At 39.6% G+C, this 22,857-nt stretch overlaps 3 protein-coding genes across 7 annotated transcripts in view; all 3 read right to left on the bottom strand.

Moving 5' to 3' along the window:
- Positions 1–5,460, bottom strand: part of POLN (DNA polymerase nu) — a 101,328-nt gene extending 95,868 nt beyond the window's left edge. The window contains exons 1-2 of the mRNA XM_080590268.1: positions 5,329–5,460; positions 1,870–1,931 (exon numbers count right to left, since the gene is read on the bottom strand). Of these exons, the coding sequence (XP_080446394.1) occupies positions 1,870–1,931; positions 5,329–5,458 (192 nt within the window). The 5' untranslated portion in view covers positions 5,459–5,460. The remainder of the gene's footprint in view (positions 1–1,869; positions 1,932–5,328) is intronic.
- A 1,757-nt stretch (positions 5,461–7,217) lies between these two features.
- Positions 7,218–15,430, bottom strand: HAUS3 (HAUS augmin like complex subunit 3). 5 transcript variants are annotated; one of them, XM_080590270.1, is made up of 5 exons: positions 15,193–15,430; positions 13,314–14,831; positions 11,807–12,243; positions 9,909–10,134; positions 7,218–8,635 (listed from the first exon to the last, which is right to left on the bottom strand). In XM_080590270.1, exons 2-5 carry the CDS (start codon positions 14,223–14,225, stop codon positions 8,402–8,404), a joined length of 1,809 nt encoding a protein of 602 aa, XP_080446396.1. In that variant the 5' UTR covers positions 14,226–14,831; positions 15,193–15,430; the 3' UTR covers positions 7,218–8,401. The 5 variants fall into 5 exon arrangements, with proteins under 5 accessions (XP_080446396.1, XP_080446398.1, XP_080446399.1 ...); XM_080590272.1 differs by having other exon boundaries at positions 13,314–14,346; XM_080590273.1 differs by lacking the exon at positions 15,193–15,430 and adding an exon at positions 15,040–15,179 and having other exon boundaries at positions 13,314–14,220.
- A 5,322-nt stretch (positions 15,431–20,752) lies between these two features.
- MXD4 (MAX dimerization protein 4) overlaps positions 20,753–22,857 on the bottom strand; it is a 40,459-nt gene continuing 38,354 nt past the window's right edge. Inside the window, exon 5 of the mRNA XM_080590276.1 lies at positions 20,753–21,888. Coding sequence (XP_080446402.1) covers positions 21,613–21,888 — 276 coding nt within the window. The 3' untranslated portion in view covers positions 20,753–21,612. The remainder of the gene's footprint in view (positions 21,889–22,857) is intronic.

The raw sequence follows: 22,857 nt of genomic DNA, 5'->3' as shown, positions 1-22,857 counted from the left end.
AGGGAACACTAAAAAAAGCTACCGTAAGTGGAAAAATATTAGCACAGAAAGACTGTTCAAGAACTGTAGACAGACAGCGAATCCACTTAAGTGTATGCTCCAGTCAAAGCACAAATAGTTTGTATTGTTTAACAGATAGTAGAATTTGAATTAGGACACTGAAGTAATTATAGAATCAGGAATAAGTAATTCTCTTTTAAAAGATCAAAAATAAGAACAAAGCAAATTTAATTATCAAGTCAGAATAATATAGTTGGAACTACAATTAACCGCAGAGAGGAGCAGCAGCTTCTGGGAAGAACTGATCGTCTATTAGAAATAGTGACATAGCTGTGTGACAACAGGCTTTCTAAGTCAGAGGATGTCATTCCATAATTTATGTGGATGTAGAAGAATTTCATTAGATCTGGTGTGTCAAAATTAGCTCCTCAATGTTACAAAAAGAGGTTCCACTACTACATATGTTCATCCATTTCTTAAGTCATTCTCCTCATGCCTATAGACAAGTCAATTAAATCTGCAGAAAACTACCTCACAACGCACACAAAAAGCAAACTTTTCTGCTTCACAAGGAACCTGAACAGACTTGCAGAAGCATGCACCATGGACCAGTCAGAGTAAGGAAGGCTGTGAGATCTGCACTTGGGATGGGAGCTCACTTTTAATATCCACAGCTCATTTGACCAACTTCATAGTCCCCAGTCACAGTCTAAGTCGGGTCTGCCCCAGTTATCCATCATTCTTGGCTGGCACTTGCATGCACATTAAACTAACTTCAGGGAGATAATTCCACCAAAAATTAAACTTCCTAAAAACAAAGACATTTTTCATGAGAAACAGCTCACTTTATGATTAGGTAACAACTAGTACCAGCCTGTGGAAGGATCAGAAATGTGAAACAAGAACAAGTGGAAAAGGAGGAATGGGTGATGAGACACTGTCACGGTGCTGCAAACTGACAACTTGAAGAGATTAATCCTACGAGCAACAAGTACAGAACAGAAAAAGTGATGTAGCACTAGCAACGCTAAAGAAAAAACAGTTAACATCTGTGGAAAGCAGTACAGCCAACAAGAAAAGAGCAGTAATCTCTTAAATATGTTTTTTCTAGTATCAATGAGGAAATGTATTTTTATTGCCAGACCTCTCTCTTTTTTTCTGGTGAAAAAGAAAAAACACAAACCAAAATAAAAGATCTGCTTCAAGAATTCTTTATTTTGAAAAAAAAAAAGAAAAAAGAAAAGTCTTGTCCTTCTGTAATGGACGAAAGTAGTGGTTTCCTGTATGAATACATTCGGGTAAAAAATGATGCCTAAAGCTTCATCCATGCAGTTGCACTAAGGGCATTTAGTAGATAGAACGATGCATTAATTTAACACAGCTTATGTAGAGGACATAGTACCTAGTGGCTGTACTGTATTCCCCATGGGCATTATATGGGCCATGCTAGTTATGATGAGGTGACAATTTTACATTGAGGTGACGATTTACAAAACATAAGCCACTTCACTACTACTATGAAAAGCAGCGTGCTGTAATTTGGGGGATTTTTTTGGATGCCAGTGATTGTTCATGTTCAGTGACTGAGGTTTGACAACATTTCTATTCCTTAGTAACTATCTAAATGTGTCAACCTCATTTATTTCAGATCAATCACAAAAGACTTTGTATAAATAGGAAAAGTGGGGCCAAGACTCTCAAAGGTAAGTAGATGCCAAGTGCAAAATAAGACTAAAGAGGAAAGTTGTTTGAACCATCAGAATATGCAATGTACTGTGATAAAACCTGTTACGAAAGAGCCAGTCAATAACTTCAAAACTTCCATTGAAGAGTGGCTTTTTAAGTAGTCTTTTATCTTAGTGTGCTTGCCTTTTCATTTTTCAGATGTGAATCCTTATCACCTAGCTTATTTTCCTCAGTCTTCTCTATACCTTTAAAAAAAAAAAGAAAACATTTTACAGTACAAATGAACCTGAGATCAATGCATACAGCTTTGGTTACATACAATGTTACATTACCAACACTTTTACCAAACTTAAAATAATTGCAATCAAGTTTTCCATGGCAACTGTTTTCCTCAAATTAATATCAGTCAAGTTCAAAATGGCTCTGCAGGTTCCTGAACATGCACATGCAAAAGCATGCTCTGTCCCCATGAAGAGAAAGTTACATTCAGCTTTGCTACACAGCAGACAAACATTTTTCATAGTACTCAGTAGAAGCATTACTATAATATTTTAAGAATGCATACCACCTTCTTTCAAGAAAACACATCCCTTTTTGGTCAAAGTAAAGATAAGGGCATGAGCAAGAAAAAAGCAAAACACTTCACACAGTTGAACTTGGTGTTAGACAGTATTATTCTCTAAAATATTCTTCAGGAATATACTTTATTCACAAATGCATCTTTAACTTACCATGCCCTAGAGAAAACTGACCGGGCTTCACTGGGAGGTTAATTTTTTCACATTGTTCATTCTCCCAAGAGAACGGGTATTGTAAGACCAGACGAGAACAGAGAGCAAGGAAAATTCAGACTTATCAAATAGACAGAAAGGTAATAAAGACCAGCACCCCAACAAGGAGGAGGATTACTGTTAGAGCTGGGCCTAAGACAGAGCCCTGAGGCACAGCACAGCTGTTCTCCTGGGCCCACCACCAAACTACCAGCAATAGTCGGCCTACAGTTCTGAAAGTTTAAGGAAGCTTTGTAAATACACCTCAGAAGTCTGCACCACGCTCAATGAAGAGGCTAAGACATGCCTTCTCTTTCCTGCACTCAACGTGGCCCAATAGCCCCAAGAAGAGGGGAAGCAAGTGAATAGAAGAACAAGGGCTAACAGACTAGCAGTATTTACAGATTCAGTAGGGACAATAGGAGGAGCCAGGCAATGCAGAACTCTCATGAAGTGCACGGCCCTCCAGAGTTTGTAATTACAAGTCCTTTATCTCTAGATCCTTCTACTGCCCAGCCAAAAAAAGCACTCCTGAGCAAAATACGCATTTTGTCCCTTTCTAACTGTTGGCCGCACAGGGTCCATTCCACTGCTGCTTTCAACTACAAAATTTGTATTACTAGCAGCTAGACACATTCTGAATCTAACAAGCTGCCACACGATATCAAACAACGTGTAAGGGGATCTTTTTGCATTTACTGAAACTGTATTCTAAAAAGTTTTGACGAGGTAAAGCAGGATCCTATATTTAAAAGACTAATAAAAAAATTTAAAAGACTACCTCAGTCTCCAGAAGAAACTAAGCTTATTACTTTATAATATCACAAGCAGGTTCAGTTATTTTATCTCCAGCTTTGCCCCCTAACCTGAACTGTTAGAACAGTGAATACGGTATACCTGAATTTACAGTGTCAAACATTTTAGGTCTGGTTTTCTTGACACTTCCCACAACAATAAAATAATCATTTAACAACAGCAATGTGAGTCTACAGTCAGTGCTTTTAATCACTTCATGGCTAGATACTTTTTCTCAACAAATACACCCTCCAGAGAAGATTACATTGCTCTCCTTCAGCACGCAGTGCTCAGTACGACCGGTATCTAAATCGCCACACCACCTCGAATTCCTGGTTCATGAAAAAGTATCACCAGATGGCAGTAGAAACCCATCCTTGCATTCAAACTTACTGCTGGATGGAACTATTACAAGCGCTACTGCCAAGATGACCACAATTTCACCCATGAGTTCAACATCACAGATATTTGTCTTATTTGAATCCAATATTTACCTTTTGAAGACAGACTTTCCAATTAAGTAGAATTGAAACTTTAAAGATCTTATCAATAAAATACAGTCCAATATAGCCATAAACAGACCAACTTTTGTTGGTTTTGTTTTGGTGTGGTTTTTTGTTTGTTTTAAGGCAAACTTTTTTTTCCTCCACAGATCCATGCTTTGATCAGCTCAAGCTACATATACAGGCACTTTCCTAAAACTAATTCAAATTATAAGTTTGTTCTTAAGTCTGTAGACTAGAAGCAATCGTAATTACTATAAGGGAAACAAAAAAAGCTAGTCATGTGACATGCTGCCACTAAATGCTTACACTGTTCTTTCAATACTCAGTGAAAAAGGATTTAGGAACACTACAAGACTGCAATTACAATTGGCTAAAAATACCAGACATCGTCATTGTACTTTTAAAGAAAGAGAATCTCTCATTTTACTGCTTGACAGAGTGAATGGATCAAGAGCAGACAACATAACACTATACAGACATCACAGAGAAGGGAGAGCTCCCATATCTATGACGGAAAACATTTAACAGAGAAAATGACAAGGTAGCAAGAGAAGTAGAAAAGCAATTAAATCGAGGCTGAAAGGAGATCTCACTTTCTTTAAAATAACCTGGTTTTTGGTTTTCACATTAAGATGAATGTATTCCATATGTCTTCAAATGCGCATCACCAATTTACATAGCAATGAGCTACTACCCTTTTCACCGCTACACCATCAGGCTCCACTAATCCACTATCTTACTAGTGAACGAAGAGTCTGAGCTACTATTCTTATAAAAACGAACACCATATAAACAAGAACAAATGCAATATTTAAATCTTAGTTTTAAATCCTGTTGACCAGATAATGTTCCAGGATCTAGTTCTCCAGAGAAAACAGAGAACAGAAATTAAGCAAACCTCAAAAATTCTACTTCCTTCCAGAGCTACATGATTGAACTATGAAATACACAGAATTGAGAATTAAAAAAAAATCTCCTTGAAAAACCTCACTAGTATCCACTACATTCTGAGTATGATGCTGGGCTTTGCCCAGAGTCAGAGATCTGCTGAGGGACTTTTAACATTACCTAATTTGCTCTACAATTTGGACTTTTGTTCACTTTTCCCCCTAGAATTTCACAAAGAGTGAGTTGGTAATGAGCATGTATTTAAAGAACAGACTAGTCTGGAGAACTCACCGGCCTCCTTGCAACTTCCCAGTACCTCTAGTGATATTTAAGTATCTAGTCCAGATTCAAGTTAACATACATTTAGTTTACAGTATTAGTTAATTAACAGTTTGAAATTCTCATCTGTTTTTATACCACGTAGCAGGAACAGGTTAGGAAGGATAAAAAAAGCAATGAAATACAGGGTACTGGCAATATCTTAGTTCCCTGCACTCACACAGCATCATTTAACCAGAAGAGTCCCAGCAAATGCCACAGTTAAAGCTCAATTCATTTTCTAAACCTAGAAACACTCAATTTTCTTTTTAAATAGGGACTAGAGGTTTGATATTGTTGTTCGTTTGCATTTCAGTTTTTCCAGCTGAAAATATAGACACTTAAACAGATCAAAATTTACTCACTCTGGTTATTTTTTCTGCTAGTCTGAATTCCTGTAGGAACAGACTGTAAAGCTGACATAATCCTCTGAGCAGCATCAGATAAAGGCACTTCAGAAATCTCACATCCTATATATGATGTGTAATGTTCCATTTTTATGGTTATACCTAAACATGAAATACACATGAATTACGCATGCTATCAGGGTCACAAAACAGTCTGCACTTAACATTCTTTTCAAGTTAAAGACAAAATATAGTGAATATGTTCAGCCCTTCATTCTCCTTAACAAAAACTAGTCAGGGAGGAAATGTTTTCTAAGTATTGTAATAATAATTAGCAAATTCTACTAATTTACAAAACCTATTAAGTGAAACTTCTTTGAAATACAAGGTTTTAATACACTGATTAAAATTAAAGTCTTTTTAAGTACAGCTAAATTCTAATAAAAGAATAATAAAACAAGAATTATCCTTTGTGTTGGAAATACTTCCCCCTCAACATCTTTAAATTAGTCTATATCTAGCGTATCCATGCATTTACTGCTGGTGGTACTCAGGTGGTACTCAGGTTTTAAATCAATAAAAAAATGTTTCAAGAGGTACCTGCCAAAATAGCACCAACACAAGATGAAAGCAATGTTACTATCAAGATACACAAAGATTAATGATATATGTATTTTCTGAAATAGCACAAAAGACCTCTATTCCTTAAATTTTGTAAAATTGATGTAGTCAAGTAACATTAAATAGTATTACTATATTTTTTGTCAATTTAAGGTCAGCAACATCTAAAGTCTCAACGAGCTGAGTGCAGCTACTACTGTTCTAGATTTTATCCTTTGTTCCCCTCTCAAAGCATCTGCTTTTAAAGTTGTCCCATAGCCACGTTCTATAATGCACACAAAAAACTTGTAGCCCCTAGGTACAACACATATAGGAAAATTAGAAACAGAAGGCATCCATACTGACGTCTTTCTTGACTTTATAGTTAGAAAGAAACAATGCGTAAAACTTACCACAAACACAAGGTATCTATGCAATATTTTCAAAATATTTGCATCAAGCAAACATTTCCTTCTGTTTACATGGAAATATTTTTCTCAGCTCAAGACCATAGGCAGATTGCAATTCTGAAGTACAAACATTTGTATCCAGATTCAAAGAAGAACATCCATCGAGCTGCATTAAATTTTGCTTGATAGCTGTCTAGCTCAATAAGGTCAATTTTTTTGTTTGAACTCACATATGCACTACTTTAAAGATTTCATAATAATCTTAATTCTGAAGCCAATTATCAGTTGGAGAACTGATGTTGCAAAAGACAAAAAAGCATCTCAAAATTCTAGTTTGTGAGGATTTAGTCCGAAACAGAAAAGAAACAAGACTAAACTTCAGCACAGTATAGCACAGGGCTTACAAAGCTTAAGCACAGTAATATAGGGAGGTATCCTTGGATCCCCAGGATACTTGTGGTCATAGCCCTTGCAAGGAAAGAACCCATACCAGACGATGCAAAGTCACAAAGAACTGACTGACTTTCATGGAACCTAATGAAGGATATGGTAGAAAAAACAAAAACACAGTTTGTAGAAGGCACTCTAGAGTGAAAGCTGGTTTGCTTATTCTCAAATTGCATGCAGAAGGGGGAGGGAGGCAGAATGGCTCTCCTTTCCCTGACATTCATGAGTATCATACACCTTCTCCAAACCTTCATAATTAGGAGTGACATTGCTTTCCTACTCAGGGTAAAAACATATCCTGACTTCTCAGGGTGGGAAGCAGCAGCCTTCAAACTCTGGGACATATCAAAATAAGAACCTAGCAGACTAAATACAAACAAGACACCAGGCATGAGAACATATGTCTAAGACCAACATACAGATTTGTGGTAAATATTGACAACACTGAACTTGTAGTGTTTGGCATTTAATAATAATAAACAATGTACGGAGCTAAACAGCATGACATACAGATATAAAGATATACAACCAGTAAGTTAAAAATTACACATTTAAAAATAAGTTATACTCTTATATAAAAGCTTAAAGTCTGCAGTCAAAATAGTTTTAAGAAAACTGTTACTAAATTTAAAGGAAATTATCTAGCCTTCATCAATACATACAACACTTGCAAGCAGGCATGGTTGATGCCATCAAAAATATGTAAGACTGGAATTTATCATACTATAAAGGTGCATCTACTTCCACTGGTGTATTAGGAAGCTACAAAAAAGTTTGATAAATGGTCTAACAATGTCAGTGAAAGCAGAAGTATGAAAGCATTAAGACTCTGACTTCAAATGCCTATCATTATAAATTGCATACAGAGAACTGCATGCAGTTATGCCAAAACTGGTCTTAAGTCCAAAAGGTAAATTTTAAATTCATTTTCTCTGAAAAGCCTGGCATAAGTATAGACTAGTTTCAATGGAGAGGATAGGCCATAATTTAAGACATATCAAAGTGGTCATTAAAAAAAAAAAAGAGGCCTTGGTACTTGAAACAGATTCTGGTATATATTTCAACATGTTCCCATATATCAAAAATATCTGTTCTTAGGGGAACTGTAAAGGAGAAACAGAATTTCTGCCTCGGAAAACTTTTCCCTTCAGAAGAAAGGGCACTACATTCATGTTCCAAAATCTGAAGTGACTCTTACACACTTTTTTTCTTTTCAGTTCACCTATTCAGAGGTTCTTATCACGCAAGAAAACTGATCTCAGGGGTATGAAGCTTTCTTCTGTGCTATGCTGTATGCCCTGGAAATCAATATACAGGTTAGCAGAAGAGCAGCCTGCATGTAATTCATTCAACCAACCAAAGAATTAACTCATATCAAAGAAGTCAAATCAAAGAACTTGGACAGAATCGTGATTTGAACTCAGTGACCAGATGCCAATAGCTGTAAAGCAACACAAAATCCAGACTTGGTAACTGTGGCAGCTAAACATCCATTGCAATGACAGACAAATGTTAGCCTTGACAAGCTAATATGCATCATTCCATAAACTTGTGGACTGTTTACACTGACATGTTTTCGTATCTGAAGAGTACGCTGAACGTTAAACACTAAGAACTTCACCAGTGGTGAAATTCTAATTTCCCAGGCCACTGGCTTTAGCCTCCGACTGCCGCTCGAGCTTCTCCACCAACTCTTTCAAGTGATCTTCGTCTTTGAAAAAATACACATACAAGTTTCTTTCCATCTGATGCAACTTATTGGACTCTAAAAAGTTTCTCTTTGACTTCAAATCAGCAATAAGATCCATAATGAGTTGATTTAGTTTATTTAAATCAGCCTCCAGTTGATTAAACTGTTCAGTAAGTTCCTAATAAAAAAATACAAAACAAGAGTTAGTCTTACATTGTTAATACACTAGCTGAACTAAAAATATGAAAGGCTTTTGCTTTTGGAAACCACTTTCCTTGGTGAGTGAAAAATCATTAGAAACAGAAAACAAAGAGGCGATAAATTCAATTTATGTAGCTTTTGAGCTACATGTATTCACATCAGGTCCTGAAAATGTAATTTCACTTACTTGTTTACTAAAATAGATGAGTTAAGACCATAAGAATCTGGTCTAAATGAATGGTTGAAAGACACTTCAATAAAGTTTTCACAGCAAGGTAAAAGCGAACAAACAAAAAAACAATTCAATTTTAAAATGAAAAAATCAGTTAGCGACTACAATTTTCCCAGCTGTCAATCTTACAACAGTTCAGTGCAGGTAGACTAGTCATCTACTTATACATTATTTCCTTTTTAAGGGAGTTAAATTACTTTTCCTGAGAAACAGTATCAATAGAAAAAAGGCATCATTGTTTTAAGAGGTAACTTTAATCAATAAAAAGTTTGTTGATGGATACAACAACCTGTAATCCCTAAATACACATTGTTCCAATTCCAAAGTTTAATTTTTTAACAAAACTGTTCTAGATGTTGCAAATTCAGTTGGCAAATGGAAGTGTTAAAAATAAATATTTTTGTAACTATTTCGTAACAAAAGTCTTCCCTCATTCTACTTTTAAGATATCTACAGTTGCTTACTTGCTTATGTCAAGCAATATCTAACAATCCCTATTCCCTTTTAAACGAGGCTGTAAAAGGGATACCCAAGAGCTCTGTAGCAGAATTGTCCTACTACAACTGTCCTTCAAAATTTTGATAACTTTATTTCATCTACACAAGTCACCCAGGGGTAGGCCTTTTAAGAGGCTGAACCATACTACTCAGGTAGTACGCGGCAAAAGACGCCTGTCTGAAATAAATAGAAATTTAAGTGAATTTTCCAGTGATATATCCAGAAGACATTTTCCACACCATGGACTTACCAGTAGTACATGACTGCATATACCTTTGAAAGAAATTAAGAGTTAGATGCAACTATTTGCTCAAAACCAAGAAATTATCACCTGCCAACATATACAAAACCCAACATTTCCTAAGAACAATGTAACTACCAGCCCACCATCATGAAGGCAACATTTGCTGCTGTCATGCTGTAGCCAGTTTGTGTCCCCAGCCTTCATACTACATTTGTCTCAGTAAAAGAACATGACAGGCATGAACATTATAATTTTAGTAACTACATAAGGACATACCCGACTACTGAATAGTAGCTGATTTCCTCCACAATACAGAGCATCACGAAGGGTATTTACATCACTATCTAGTTTGGACAACAAGAGAGACTGTTCTTGAGAAGACACTGCTAGCTGGTCTTGTGCTGCAACACAATCCTGCATTAACTTCTGAGCCATCTGCTGCAGGCTTTTGTATGTTTTAAACAATTGCTTTTTATTTCCTCCTTCCAGAAGCTGGTATAGCCTGTAACAAAAAGTTAGACACAGTGTTTTTAAGGTTACCTAAGCATTCCCAGCATTACTAGTCAAGAGAATATTTTCCTGTTGAAGTCAGACTGAGGACTACCAAAGGACAGGACTGCTCAGGGTACTCTTGATATACTGCTGTATCTCCCACTGATTTCATGATTCCATCTGTATATAGCTCATGAATGATTAATAGGACTCCAAATATTCCGACCTTATAAGCAACAGCAACGAAATACTGAAGTAGCAGTTAATGAGCACACAACGAATACCAATAGAAGGTGACAACATATGCTTTTGCAAACTATTTCACTACACTTCAAGCACAGCAAAATAAGTTTTTTTGTTGGTTTTTTTTTTTAAATGCTAAAAGACAGAGGGCTTCAGTGGCCAGTGAGAAATGAGAAATCTTTATGAAATTTTCAAGCTTACCAGACTGTTTCCCATCTTGCATTTACAAAGAGACAGCTAAGGAATTCTACAATTAGTTGAGCCATGCAGAAGACAGCAATACTTTACTACACCAAAGAGTACCTTTACACTACGTCAGGAACAGTCTCATACAGTTACTGATAACTTTGCTCAGTTGCTACTGCCACCTCTGCTTACCAAAATCTTTAGCAGTTGAGCCCCCGTAAAGAATCATATTGGATTTATTAAGAGCAGGAGCTATATTTCAAGAGTAACTGAGTTTCTTTGAAGTGTCTTCTGCTTACTAAACATTTAGGGTTTACAACTCTTTCAACTTCCTTTCACAGTCATGAATACTAAGGCCTGCCTTTTTAAAGAAAAAAAAGTGAAAAGCAGCCAGATAACATTGTGATTTAGTCGTGTGGAGACTTAATAATAAACCTGAACAACAATGTTACAAGTTGTCAACACACACACACAAACCTGGAGCAAAATTAACGCTACCTAATGCTGGCAATCAAGTGAGTCTGTGCAAGACTAAACTATCACTTAACAGCTATTAAAAACACACACTTGAAAGAAGGGGGAAAAGCCTAACATTTAAACAAATATTATAGAACACACCATCTGAAAAGGTTTCGAGTCTTGAAGTGACAGCAACACAACACACATTTCTACTGTATCACCCGGGCTACAGGGAAACTTCGTTACTTAGATGTTGAAAGGAATCTACATGGGCAAGAGGACACAGAGGCCAGACAGCAAGGCAAGCAGCAGCAATGAGCTAACCACATTTCAGATCTGCCTGGCGTAGTTCCTCTCCTCTACCACATGGGGGTTTTTGCAGGCTAAGCTGATGAGGCCAGGGATATCATCTGGGAAATCACTTCTTAGCAGCTCTCTGCATCTACACTTCTGGAGTAACTTTCAAAGAGTCCTAGGTCAGTACGCCATTTAAGAGAGGTTTCGCTATAACCATTCAATATATTCTCAACGTTGCTTAGGAGTGCTCTGGCAACACAAACAAAACCGATACTTGAACAGTTTTCCTTAGTCAAACCTGGAAAGAGCCTCTAAGGATAAGCAAGAGGCAAATCTCCTATCCCGAAGGCTTCGGTTTTGGAAGCATTCAAAATACAAAGTAGCTATAGCAAGCAACTAATAACTTAGCAATGGAGATGGCTTCGCTTACCAAAGCCTTTATCTCCCCAACTTTATTTCAAAATAAGCCAAAGTTCAATAGCAGCTGTAACACTCACCTACGAGAGAAGTCATCCTTTGGACCGATAGTTTTTCTCGGTTGTGCGGGTTGAGCGAGCTCCGATAACACCTCTAGTCTCTGTTGCAACTCGTTACTGCTCTGTTTCAGAGATTCTAGCAAATTGTCAAGTTGACAGTGCACGTCTTTATGTTTCTTCAACTCAATTTCATAGGCCAGCTGAATAAGTTCAAATGATGCTTTCTGTCTTAGCAAATGGCTGCAGATTTCATCTTGTTTAGAAGCAAAACAGTCCTGCCGAGCAATCTCACGATCCAGGTCTGCTTTCACCACTGGCACACTCAGCAGTTGTGCGTGCTCTTTCAAAAGAGAAGGCAGTTCTTCATTGTTTAGCTGAGCTATATGTCGCTCAATTGTTGCAATTTCACCTTTCAAACTAGATATTTTGGCCTCAAGGTTTTCTTGTTTTCCAACACCCTGCATAAAGCAAAATATTTGTCAATTTCCGTCACGTTTCCCTCACACTTTTATATCACTTCCCTAACACATTTCTTCAGTTCACAGAAGAATCGTGCATGTATGTGAAAGTCATCACATTTACAAAATCGAGAACTCTGCAAGAAGCTTTACAGAACTTTGCAACATAAGGCAATTAAAGATTTAAAAATGCAGATATCAAACAAGCTTCAATAAATAACAATTCAGCCCTATTGCAGGGCCATGAAACAGTTTATTGTAGAAAAATCAGAGAAGCTGTATTTTACCTCACACCCAGATTTCAAACAAGTCTAACTGAAATTTCACATGCAAACGTGTTTTTATATTCAGCTGGATGGCAATCAGTACTGCAACCAGAAGCAATCTTTTTCAGGTTAATCCATCAAGCCGTATATGCTAAGCACACATAGATGAAAAATATACTTACAGGGGTTAGTCCTCAACTGTGACAAACTAGTTTTCTTTTTTCTCTTACAACTCCTTCACATTCTTAACTTCCATTAGTCAGATCTAACTGTCACTCACTGAGACCTCTCTGGGTTTCAGCTGCCCACTTCACTTATTTGGTATCTAAAAACATGCCACCACAGTGTCTCCATATTACAGGTTTCTGAGTTTCAAAATCATTAGTGAACTAAAACTTTAAGTTTTTGCTATGGAACACGAACAAGAACATATTTATCATATTAGTTGCCCTATACTATAAAATTTCAACTAAAGTTATGGCTTTGATTGTTGTACAAACAAGGGAAACAGTTACAATTTGAAATTTCAGAGTTTAACAAAACTAGGAAGGTATTACTAGGTTCTCGTTTTTCAAGGCAATAAATTCTGGAAGGAAGAATTAAAGGCACTCTGCCACACCGAGCAGTTTCTAACCATAGACATTGAAGCTATTTCACAAGAGCAAGAATAAAATTTCATAAAAATGCAATTTCACTACATAAAAAAAGTGGAAATAACAATAACTCAGCAGTTCTTTTTACTAGATGCAGCTGAACATGCCTCTCTGTTTAAAACTCCACCTTATATCATCTTTTGTGGCTTACCTTGTTCTTTACGGACTTGAGCATGCTCTCTGCACACTGTATAGCTGAATTCATGCTTTCTTCTTTAGCTTCCATTTGAATTAGCTGATGTTGAGCACAAATATACGCCATCTGGAGCCTGGCCACCTCATGACTCTCCTCATAAGCTCCGTTAGCTTCATCACAAGTGACTGGTTTGCTCTTATCCCTGAGCTGAACGCTGTCTTCGTGCACATTTTCAAACAGTTCAGACATACCTGGATAAAAATGCTTTTTAGCGTATGAGGTGAGCGCTGCAGTGCACTGTTCTTCCTGAGACAAATACTTGTCCAAGGAAAGCTGGGAAAAAAACACAAGATGCGAACCTGCCCCTTGTTCTGAATCTGAAGCAGTGAAGAAAGAGGCCAATTTCTTAACTCCATCCATAACAGAGAGCAGATCGTTGTCAAGCTTATTATTTGCTGCAGTAAACATTGCCAGCCCTTCTTTCAGATCTTTAAGTGCTTCGTCCTCTTTGCTTTTTAATGCCTGTAACATACTGCTGTTCTCAGAAATCATCAGCTGAAGCTTATTATGCCGATGAATTTGAAGATCTTTTATCTTCTGAAGAGTTTGAAGCTCATCCTCTAATTTCTTAAGTTCCTCCTTCTCCTCCTCCTGGCTCTGTGAATCCACGGGCTTACAGGTTTTAAGGACTTCATCTAGTGCATTTCCTTCTAAAATGGGCTTACCAGACTCAAGAAGATTATTAAAATCTTGCAGTTCTTTTCCAGATACCACGTGCTGCTCATTTACATTTCCACAAAACCACTCCAGAAATGATCTGTCTTCCAAAGACTCAAACATCCAGTCAAAGTCTTCTCCATTAAGCTCATCAGCTTTTGGATATCCAATTTTCTTAAGAGTTTCCACAAAGTCCTTTCCACAGCTCATGATTAAAGTATTTTTGAAAGCAGAAAAGATCCAAATACACGAAAAAAACTAGAGCATTATTCCAGTGAGGGTTTTTTTGTTGTTGTTTTACATTAACACTCAGTATTTTAATTAAAAGGGTCTGTACAACAGAAAGGAAGTGTCAGATCACTTCAGAAAACCAAATACTATTCTGGGCTAGAGCAGTTATTGAAAGACTAGAAACCAGTTTTAATGTCAGGGATGTCTTAAATAATTTGTCCTGATTTGATGACCAAAGTATTTTTAACAGTGAAATCCCAGATCTTTGCAAACACTTACATGTTTGCTTAATCAACACAAATTTACCACTAAAATAGAGTTTTACCAGTGATTCAAAATTAACAGGTGTAAAATACCAAGTAATTCATTGGCTTGTGAAAGTGTTTTACTCAGACAGTTTTCCTTACATTAAATTAAAAAATAAATCTTTTTAACTCTTCCAAAACAAGGGGAAGCTTTCAGCTTGCTCTAAAAACAAAGTTAAATATTAGAACACACTTAAAATCTTGTTTAGGTTTTTTTTTTTTTTTAAACTTCAGCAGCAAGCAGAATCTTGTCTTCTAAGCCTTCATTTTAAAGTTTCCTCTGCAAATAGAACAAGAAGCCCTTTAACATAAAAATATCAAAGCATAAGCTCTTTGGCCATTTATGAAAAAAATAAATTACACTGTGATTAAGTATTCTAGTCACAATTCAAAAACTACAAGCAAAAGGAGCACAATCCCCAGCCAACAACCTACCAGCTTTGGGATCTTAGTATAGCCAAAAGATAAGAAAGAACAGGATAAATTACCAAGAATTTCAGGTCTGCGTTATTTTGGCAGTGTCCAGATTGTTTTAAGCTTGATATTACTTAACACGGAGGTTGTAAAACGTACATTTCACCAGGAAAACCTCAGCTTGTCAGCCGGCCAGGAAGAGATGAGCGTTAAAAAAAGAAACGCACCCTTCTGAAATCCGTGTTTCTAAGTCAGCTTGGAGATTCTATATATAACAATAATAATAAAAAGCACAAAGAGAACTCGTTACACAAGCTACCCGTCACGGGGCAGCCCTGTCTTAACAGGCGTACCTCCAAAAGAAGTCGATAAAAACCACACACAGCTTTAGGTTCGCCCACACCTATCGCTAAGCCATGGAGAACCCCCAGAAGGCTTTACTTATTAAATAAATAAACCACCCCTAAGAAGGGGGCGGCCGCCGGTACTCACCGCAGGGGCTGAGGCGCTGAGGGGAGGTGGGGGGGTGAGGGGCGGGGGCAGGGGGCGGCCGTTGAGCGGCGCCAACGGCTCAAACCGCCCGCCACGCGCCGCGCTCGCGCGGCCTCCACTGCGCCTGCGCGCCGCTCCTTTCCCGCCCACCCGATGGGCGTGGCTAAGGCGAGCACGCGCGGGGATTGGCCCGCTGCGCTGCTGACGTCAGGCGGGCGGGCTCTCCTCGGGCAGCGGCTGTTGGGTCGCCTCAGTGGGGCCGCCCTTGTCAGGGCGGGCGGTTCCTTGGAGGGGGGTGGTAGCTGCTCCTCTTCCGCTCACCTCAGGGATTTTTGGGGGGCTTGGTGCGCCTAGCGGGTCGTGAGGAGAGCGGGGGCATTGCTCTCTCCTATTTAACTTGGCTCAGTGTTGAACAAACCCACGGTCTCAGACCCTTGTGTTCACCAGGCTCCCTGAAGCTGAGATGTGGCGGGGGAGCTGTCATTATCCTGTAGAGGTGTACCCATAAGGCGACTTTCAGAACAATGTAGCTAAATAAAACAAAAAACAACACTTCCTTAGTTGCTTTTTAACCCATCTTCATTTCATTAAGTGATTCTTGGCTCCCGCATTGCAGAATTTGGTGAACACCACCTCTGCATTTAACCTTATCTGTTGCCTTCACAGTAATTTAGAAACCACAAGTAAATTTCCTTTCAGCTTTATCCTTATAAGTTTGAAGAGTTGCAAAATTGGGCTTGTATAAAGAGCTCGATTATTTCAGTTGTCCTTTTCTGCATCTTCTACCGCATCGTTTCCTGAGGTGCAGAGAGAAGATGCACGCCGTTCGCAAGGTGTGGGTGCACCAAGGTTTTCTACAACAGCAAAATTCTCCCTTCTGCCAAGCTTTCAACGCGCTTCCTTATGATGCTCATTATTTTTTTTGGCCTTTCGGCTGCCACTGCCTGTTAAGCCAACAAAAAGGTCTCAGCAATGGCTGCCAGACCTTTTCTGCCTTGGGAGGTCTCTTTCTGAGCTGGGCATCACGTAAACCTTTTCCCAACAATTTGAGCATCCTCTGTAAGTCACCCCTCAAATTTAGCTGCCTTCATTTCCAGTTTACACTTCACGTGCCATGTTTTTTTGGGCTTTCCTGTTTGCCTCACCATAGCCTCCTTCACTTTCTCATTGAGTCATGTGGAGAGAAGGAGGGGGAGTTGAAACAGTTTTCTGTTTGTGTCAGATGTTTTACCTGAGCTTCTAGTACAAGATTTTGAAGTCTTCTGGGTGTTTGCAGGCTACGTGCTTCTTTTGAGCTGTTTTTTGGTGATGGTGGTGGTGTTTTTTTGTTTGTTTGTTTGTTTTGTGGTAGTGGTGGGTTTTTTTTTGTTTGTTTATTTTTTTGAGGGGGGAGCATTTTTCCCATTTTCACAGTTCTTTTTCTTAAAATTTAATATCTGTGTGCTTTATTTGTCTTGCTGTCGCTTGTTATAGCATGCAGCTTAATTGTACTGTGGTTGCTATCTCAAGAGCACCTCACCCACTAATAGCTCTTGAATTAGATCCTCTGCACTTCAGAAGACTAAATTCAGAGCTGCGTTTCATCTTGTGGCTTCTAGGGCCAGTTATTCTAGAAATAAGTCGTTTATTGCACCCAGCAATTCTATCTCCACATTTCACCCTGATGAGGCATTGACCCAGTGTGCATGTGGGTGGCTGAGCCCTCCCACTACATGTCCTAAATGTGCAGCTCCTCTAATCTCACTTAATGCAGCTGTTGAAATGAATCAACGCAGGCAAACGAGCAACCTCTCGGCTCAGCACAGCTGAGGCTAACTCCTGTGAAGTTTTCTAGCTCCAGATCAGCACCTGTAATGCCTGCAAGGTGCAGTATGGTGATTTGTGCTACAAAGTGGTCTGTGCAAGACTCAGCTTTACCTTAAGCCCCGACCTCGCAGTAATGGGTAAAAAGAGCTGTAGGGTTGAATTCCTCACCATCGGATTACAGCCTGGTAGGCAGCTGCAGTTTAGGCTAGCTGAAGTTTTCAAATCATCTTGCAGGTAGAGTGCATTGCATCTTTCTGATAGGGAAGGAACGAAAGAATTTGCTAGCTTATTTCATAAAACAGTGTCGTTCAGCTCAGTCACTTCCATTAAAATCAGCTTATCCTGTGGCAGTATTTCAGCATTGTGTTTTTAGTAGTATATGTATCGATGTTGCTCATGTAAAAAATACTTGAGTTAAAGCAAATTTTCCAATTTTTACACCTAGCAACCTTTCTAAAGTTCCCCTGACCTGAGAGCAATTCAGCTCTGCTGCTGAAGCCCACATCCCAGAAGAAGACACATCGGATACAAGAGGATTTAGGACACTTTCTGGACTGCTGCAACTAACGCCTTCGGTTCCCCGTGTGACTGTTTCCTCTTAATCTTTCCTCACACCAGCCTCGTGTGCAGTGTCTCACCTCCCCGTGGCCTTGCACAAAACATCCGTCCCCATCTGTTTAGCTGGGCGAGCAGGAACATATACTAATTCTGTAGCTGGTTTGGAGCTACGTAGGTGTTGGCCAGTAGCCACCTCTTGAAACAGTTAAGAGCTCAATTGGGCCAGCCTTCGGGCACACTCACCGCAGAAAATAATTTAGCTCTCTCTCTACCCAGACATGAAATTTTCATGGAAGTTTTCACCACTGATTGTCGTTGCGGCCTCCATCCTATCTCTGCTTAGTCAAATTTGGTCAAAATTAGCCTGAAGGTTCAAAAGTTATCAAGGAAAGGAGGAGGGGAACAGATGGATGAAAGAGGAGTTGACAGACAGCATGATCTCATAATCCCCGCTGGCATAAGAATTCAGGCTAGAATTGAAATATTTTAGGTCAGAACATTGTGCACTTAAACTTCTCATTTTGAAAGAACAAGCCTCTAATGTGAAACAAATTTTCATTTGTCAGACCCGAGATCGGCTTTTAGGGGCAGAGATTAAACAACAGCCTTCCCCTACAAACACGTTACAAACATATCTCCAAAATTTCTCACAGTCCCTTACCCCACCCAACCACAGCCCCAGATGCTTCCCTGTGTTTGCTTTTGCAGCTCCTTACGGGTCAAGAATGTTTTTCTCTGATTCATTTTTTTTTTCTTGGTTGTGTTCAGACAAAACATAATTAAAGGCTTACCTTACCCTTTTTTTCCATTCCAGGAGCAGTTGTTTTGCATCTGTGTGCAAGAACCAGAGAAGTTGCTCAGATAGCATATTGCATTTACAAGCCATTTTATGGTGGATTCCAACAAATTAAGACGTAGACATTTCTGGAAGGATGTCTGCAAGCTCGGCACTGTTCCATCCGTGCCATGTTGCGTTTGTTTTGCTGCAAAACATGCCATGGTTGTGTCTGGTGCCTCACGGAGGAGCTATCGATTACCCATCGGCTGCAGAAAGCAGGCAAGGAGTGCGGTTGCCATCATGCAGTCACTGCAGCTGCCTGATATAAACCCTCCCACTGAGATACATCTGTCACATGAAAATCTCATATAAAAGCGTTTTGCTTATTACACTTCTAGGTTTGGGCCTTTTTTGGTGAAAAGAAGTAACAGAGGAGACATGGAAATAAGTTTTTAGCTGAGGAACTGTGACGGGGTGGAAGCTTTTTCATTTTGCATCCTACTGTTTGGTGGCTCATAGCAGCAGGATTTTGGAGGTCCCTGATGCAGATCGCCGGAGTACCAGCCACTCTTTGTAAGCACTGTGTTCTAATGAAATGAATCGCTTTAAGCAAATTTAAACTCTGAATTAAGCACAGCTTTTGAAGTGCCACGTGAGCTTTTATAACAATAAAGGTAGATTACAAAAATCTGGCACCCGCTTGCTTTCTCTCGTGAGCACGTGCCTCTTCCCTCTGGAGGAACAGGAGATTTCATTCTGAGACATCGTGTTCCTAGAAAAGCAGGTCAAAGTGATTAGCTTTCTTCAGCTGTAGAAATACAATGCCATAAATAATAATAATAATAAAGCAGGTCCCTGCCGCTTCCTCGCACTGCTCCCCCATCATGCTCCAGCCATTTCTGGCACCACTGATGGCAGCCCTCCGCTCCTCGCCTGTCCACCGCACCGAACCCTTCCTGCCGTGCCGAGGCCCTTAAAAACACTGGGAAATCTGCACATTCCAGAAGTATAATAATAGTAATAATAATAACTGAGATCTTTGCCATTGAAACCTCTTTAAGCTGTATTTTTTAGGGGAAGATGACGGTTATGTTACTCTGAATTTAATTATAATTTAAGGCTCTTTCCCATTTAAATTAGCTTGAAAAAAATCATCCTGATAGATAGCCAAGCTTCTGGGCTTTTAATATTAAATTTACTTTTCTTATAAACAGATCATAAAATGTTACAAATGTCAGAAAAGAAGCTGCACAGGTCTTAAACTGACCAGACTCTCAGAAATAGTGCCCCAACATCAGCCATAATAAATTTAGTCATAATAAATGTATAAATCTCTAATAATTTAGTAATGCACTGGATAGTATTTTATGTGACAGTGGTGCTTTCAAAAGAAAGCTTTGCTAAAAACATGTTTCACTATGCTTTGTGCATGAATATTTTTGCTGATTCAGTGGCTTACTGGAATCAAGTGTAAAAATATTGACAAGCCACGTACCAGGACTTCAACCTAAAAGGACTGCTTGTATATTTTTAAGAAGTCTCTGCATTTAAGTGCAACATGCTTGACAAATTGAAACAAAAAGCAAGGGATGTCTTACACCACAGTTGAACGTGTAATGATACAGTTTGCAAAAGCATTTCAGTTCTGTCCTGCCTCTCATCTCTCCCAGTAATGAACTGAAACGCTCATCGTCGGCTGGCTGTGCATCACCTGTGCTGTGAATTTCATATTCAGCAAAATACACACGCAGAACTTGTAGGCTGCCTGTTACACGCTGCTTTTCTACCTTGCACTGAGCTGGAATGACTTCAAGTGCAATTATTTCGAACAGACACTAATGCATTTCAATTTGCACTTTGTTTTATAGGTTGGTTTTGTCGTCAGAAATTTAATAGAGGGAATTTACACAGCACCCATGGTTATAGACAAATAACGTTAATGACTATTAAGGTTACATTGGGCCAACGTAAGTAAAAGAACTTTAATTTAAATAGCACTCCGGCCTTAATGCCATACTATTAATTTGAATTGCTAAAGCTCAGTGAGCTCCTTATTAAATAGGCATTAAAGCTACATGAAAAGATCTGCAAAGAGAAGAAACGCTATAAACAGAGATGATGAAAAATTCTAAGAAAAAAATGAAACCCACAACAAGAAGGTATAAAAATCTGTATTTATATTATGACGAGATAATGGTACAACACAACACTCCGTGCGAGCACCAGGTAGGTGTGTACAGACGACCCTTGACAGTGCCACACATCTCACAGACGGACACTGCCTTTTGGCTCTCGGACCCAACGGCTCTGGCACAGAACCACTCGCTACCCCCTTCAGGCAGCTTCACCAGTGACCACGCATGCTGAAATTTCACCGTTTAAAAATCCATACTGCACAGACCCTTTACATTACAGACATCCCGTGTAGCCACATTTTATGCCTCTCATGCAAAATGGAAGGAAGAAATTCTGAAATCGGAGCACCTTCACAATGCTTTGCTGGGGGGCAAGCCTCTAGGTGGACTTGCATCCCCAAAAACCTTTTGCAGGGATTAATTTATAACCAATCAGATAGAAAGAACACGACCAAATGGTTTCTAGTATTTTCTGTTTGATATTTCTCCTGCATTTTAATTCTAAGTAGTTCGGTAGCATTTGGATGGGCTTCTGCAGCTACCAGTTAACAATATTGCATTAACTCAGCCACTTGAACAATTTGCATAGTTGCTGGTGAAACTTCTGTTATTTCTGATCTGTTTCCCCCATTACTATTTGTGGGGAGTGCAGATCTTCTTTAAGAGTATCTAATGGGATTTTGGTCTCCTTCCGCCAATTTTGGGAAGCGCAAGTTAGTGGATTAAATATCAACTGTTATTGGCTCTTATCACATGCAAAAACAATGTCCTGGAGCATCAAAATATTTAACAGCTTTCTGAAGGAGCAACCTGCTTTACAGACATTACTTGATCAATACCAGCACCAAACGGAAGCGTATAAAATTAGCATTACTTAACTAAAAGCGGCGGTGGTGTGGTTCTTTCTTAAAATGTCCGCCTTTTCCACAGCGCTGGTCTGCGAGGACAAATTCACAGCTTGGCTCCGTTCTGAAGCTGGTCAGGTGGAGACGGAATCGCTGCTCCCGGGAGCAGAGGCTGCTGCAAACACCTCGAAGTCCTGCAGACGTTCGTCCTGCGGCTGAGCACCTCTGCCTGCGTGCACACAGCTTCACGGTGTCCAGCTCCCGGGTCCGCTCCCTGGGCATTGAAATCAGTTCGCTGGAACTGGTCACCTACAACGTACAGTAGGGTGCTCAGGGTACTGGGAGCTGTCACAGCGATTTGTAGATCAATAGGTGTAACTTTTTTTTTAACGAAATAAGGTTGGGTGTGATATAGCTGAACCCATACCCGCCGATGTCAAGAAAAACAACACCACTGAAGGTCACGAAAAGTCTTAATTCTTTAAATTAGAGGCAAGTCGTATTAGCTCTTTTTTTCCATCTCAAATCTCACGCTGAGAAATTAGTAATCAGAAAACAGCTAGAAACAATCTAGAAACATCAGAGGAAAAACTCTGCCCTTCTCATGGATTTGGGGGGCTGTTTATGGCTGCTTCAGTCTGATAAAGCTCATTCTGAGCCGAGTTTGGTTTTTTGCATGAAAGTCAGGATCCAGTCTCTGTTTAACAACATGCTGCAGCTTCTACTGGTCAAACCCTGCTCTTCCAGGAAGACAAACCAGCCTCCGTGGGATACAAGGTAGGCAGAGACAGGATGGGAGCGAAGGCGTATTCATCCTCCTAATTGCAGTGGAGAATCTGCAGGAAAAGTTAACCGTTTGGGGCTGCCCTGCACGACTCTCCCCACGGGCAGCAGGGAGCAGGCTCGCAGCAGAGTCCCAGGACAGGGGAAAAAACAGCCCCGAAGCACCAGAGGGGCACGGGTCCTCTGCCAGCCCCGTGCTGCAAGGGGGCACGCTCTGTCCTCCAGTGCGGGAGGAGGCTGAGCCTCCTCTTGCAAAAAGGACTTCTTGGTGACTTCATCTCTCCAGAGCCTTTTCCGCAGAGGAAATGACCCAGCAGCCCTGTCATCTTTTCTCCGCTCATTCTTTCCCCGTGCGGTAATTGCAGAGGGGAAAAAGAAGATGGGCTTAGGAGCTTCTCACCTGCTAAAAGCACGGTCGTGACACCAAACTGCGGCACCACCAAGGCACCTGTAGGGTTTAATACAGGAGCCAGCAGCGTTTGTTGTGCACTAGTG

The sequence above is a fragment of the Anser brachyrhynchus genome (assembly GCF_964034855.1).
Source record: "Anser brachyrhynchus genome assembly, chromosome: 4".
In the NCBI taxonomy this organism is placed as follows: Eukaryota; Metazoa; Chordata; class Aves; order Anseriformes; family Anatidae; genus Anser; species Anser brachyrhynchus.
The sequence above is the reverse complement of the archived record's forward strand: the minus strand, read 5'-3'. Positions and strand labels throughout refer to the sequence as shown.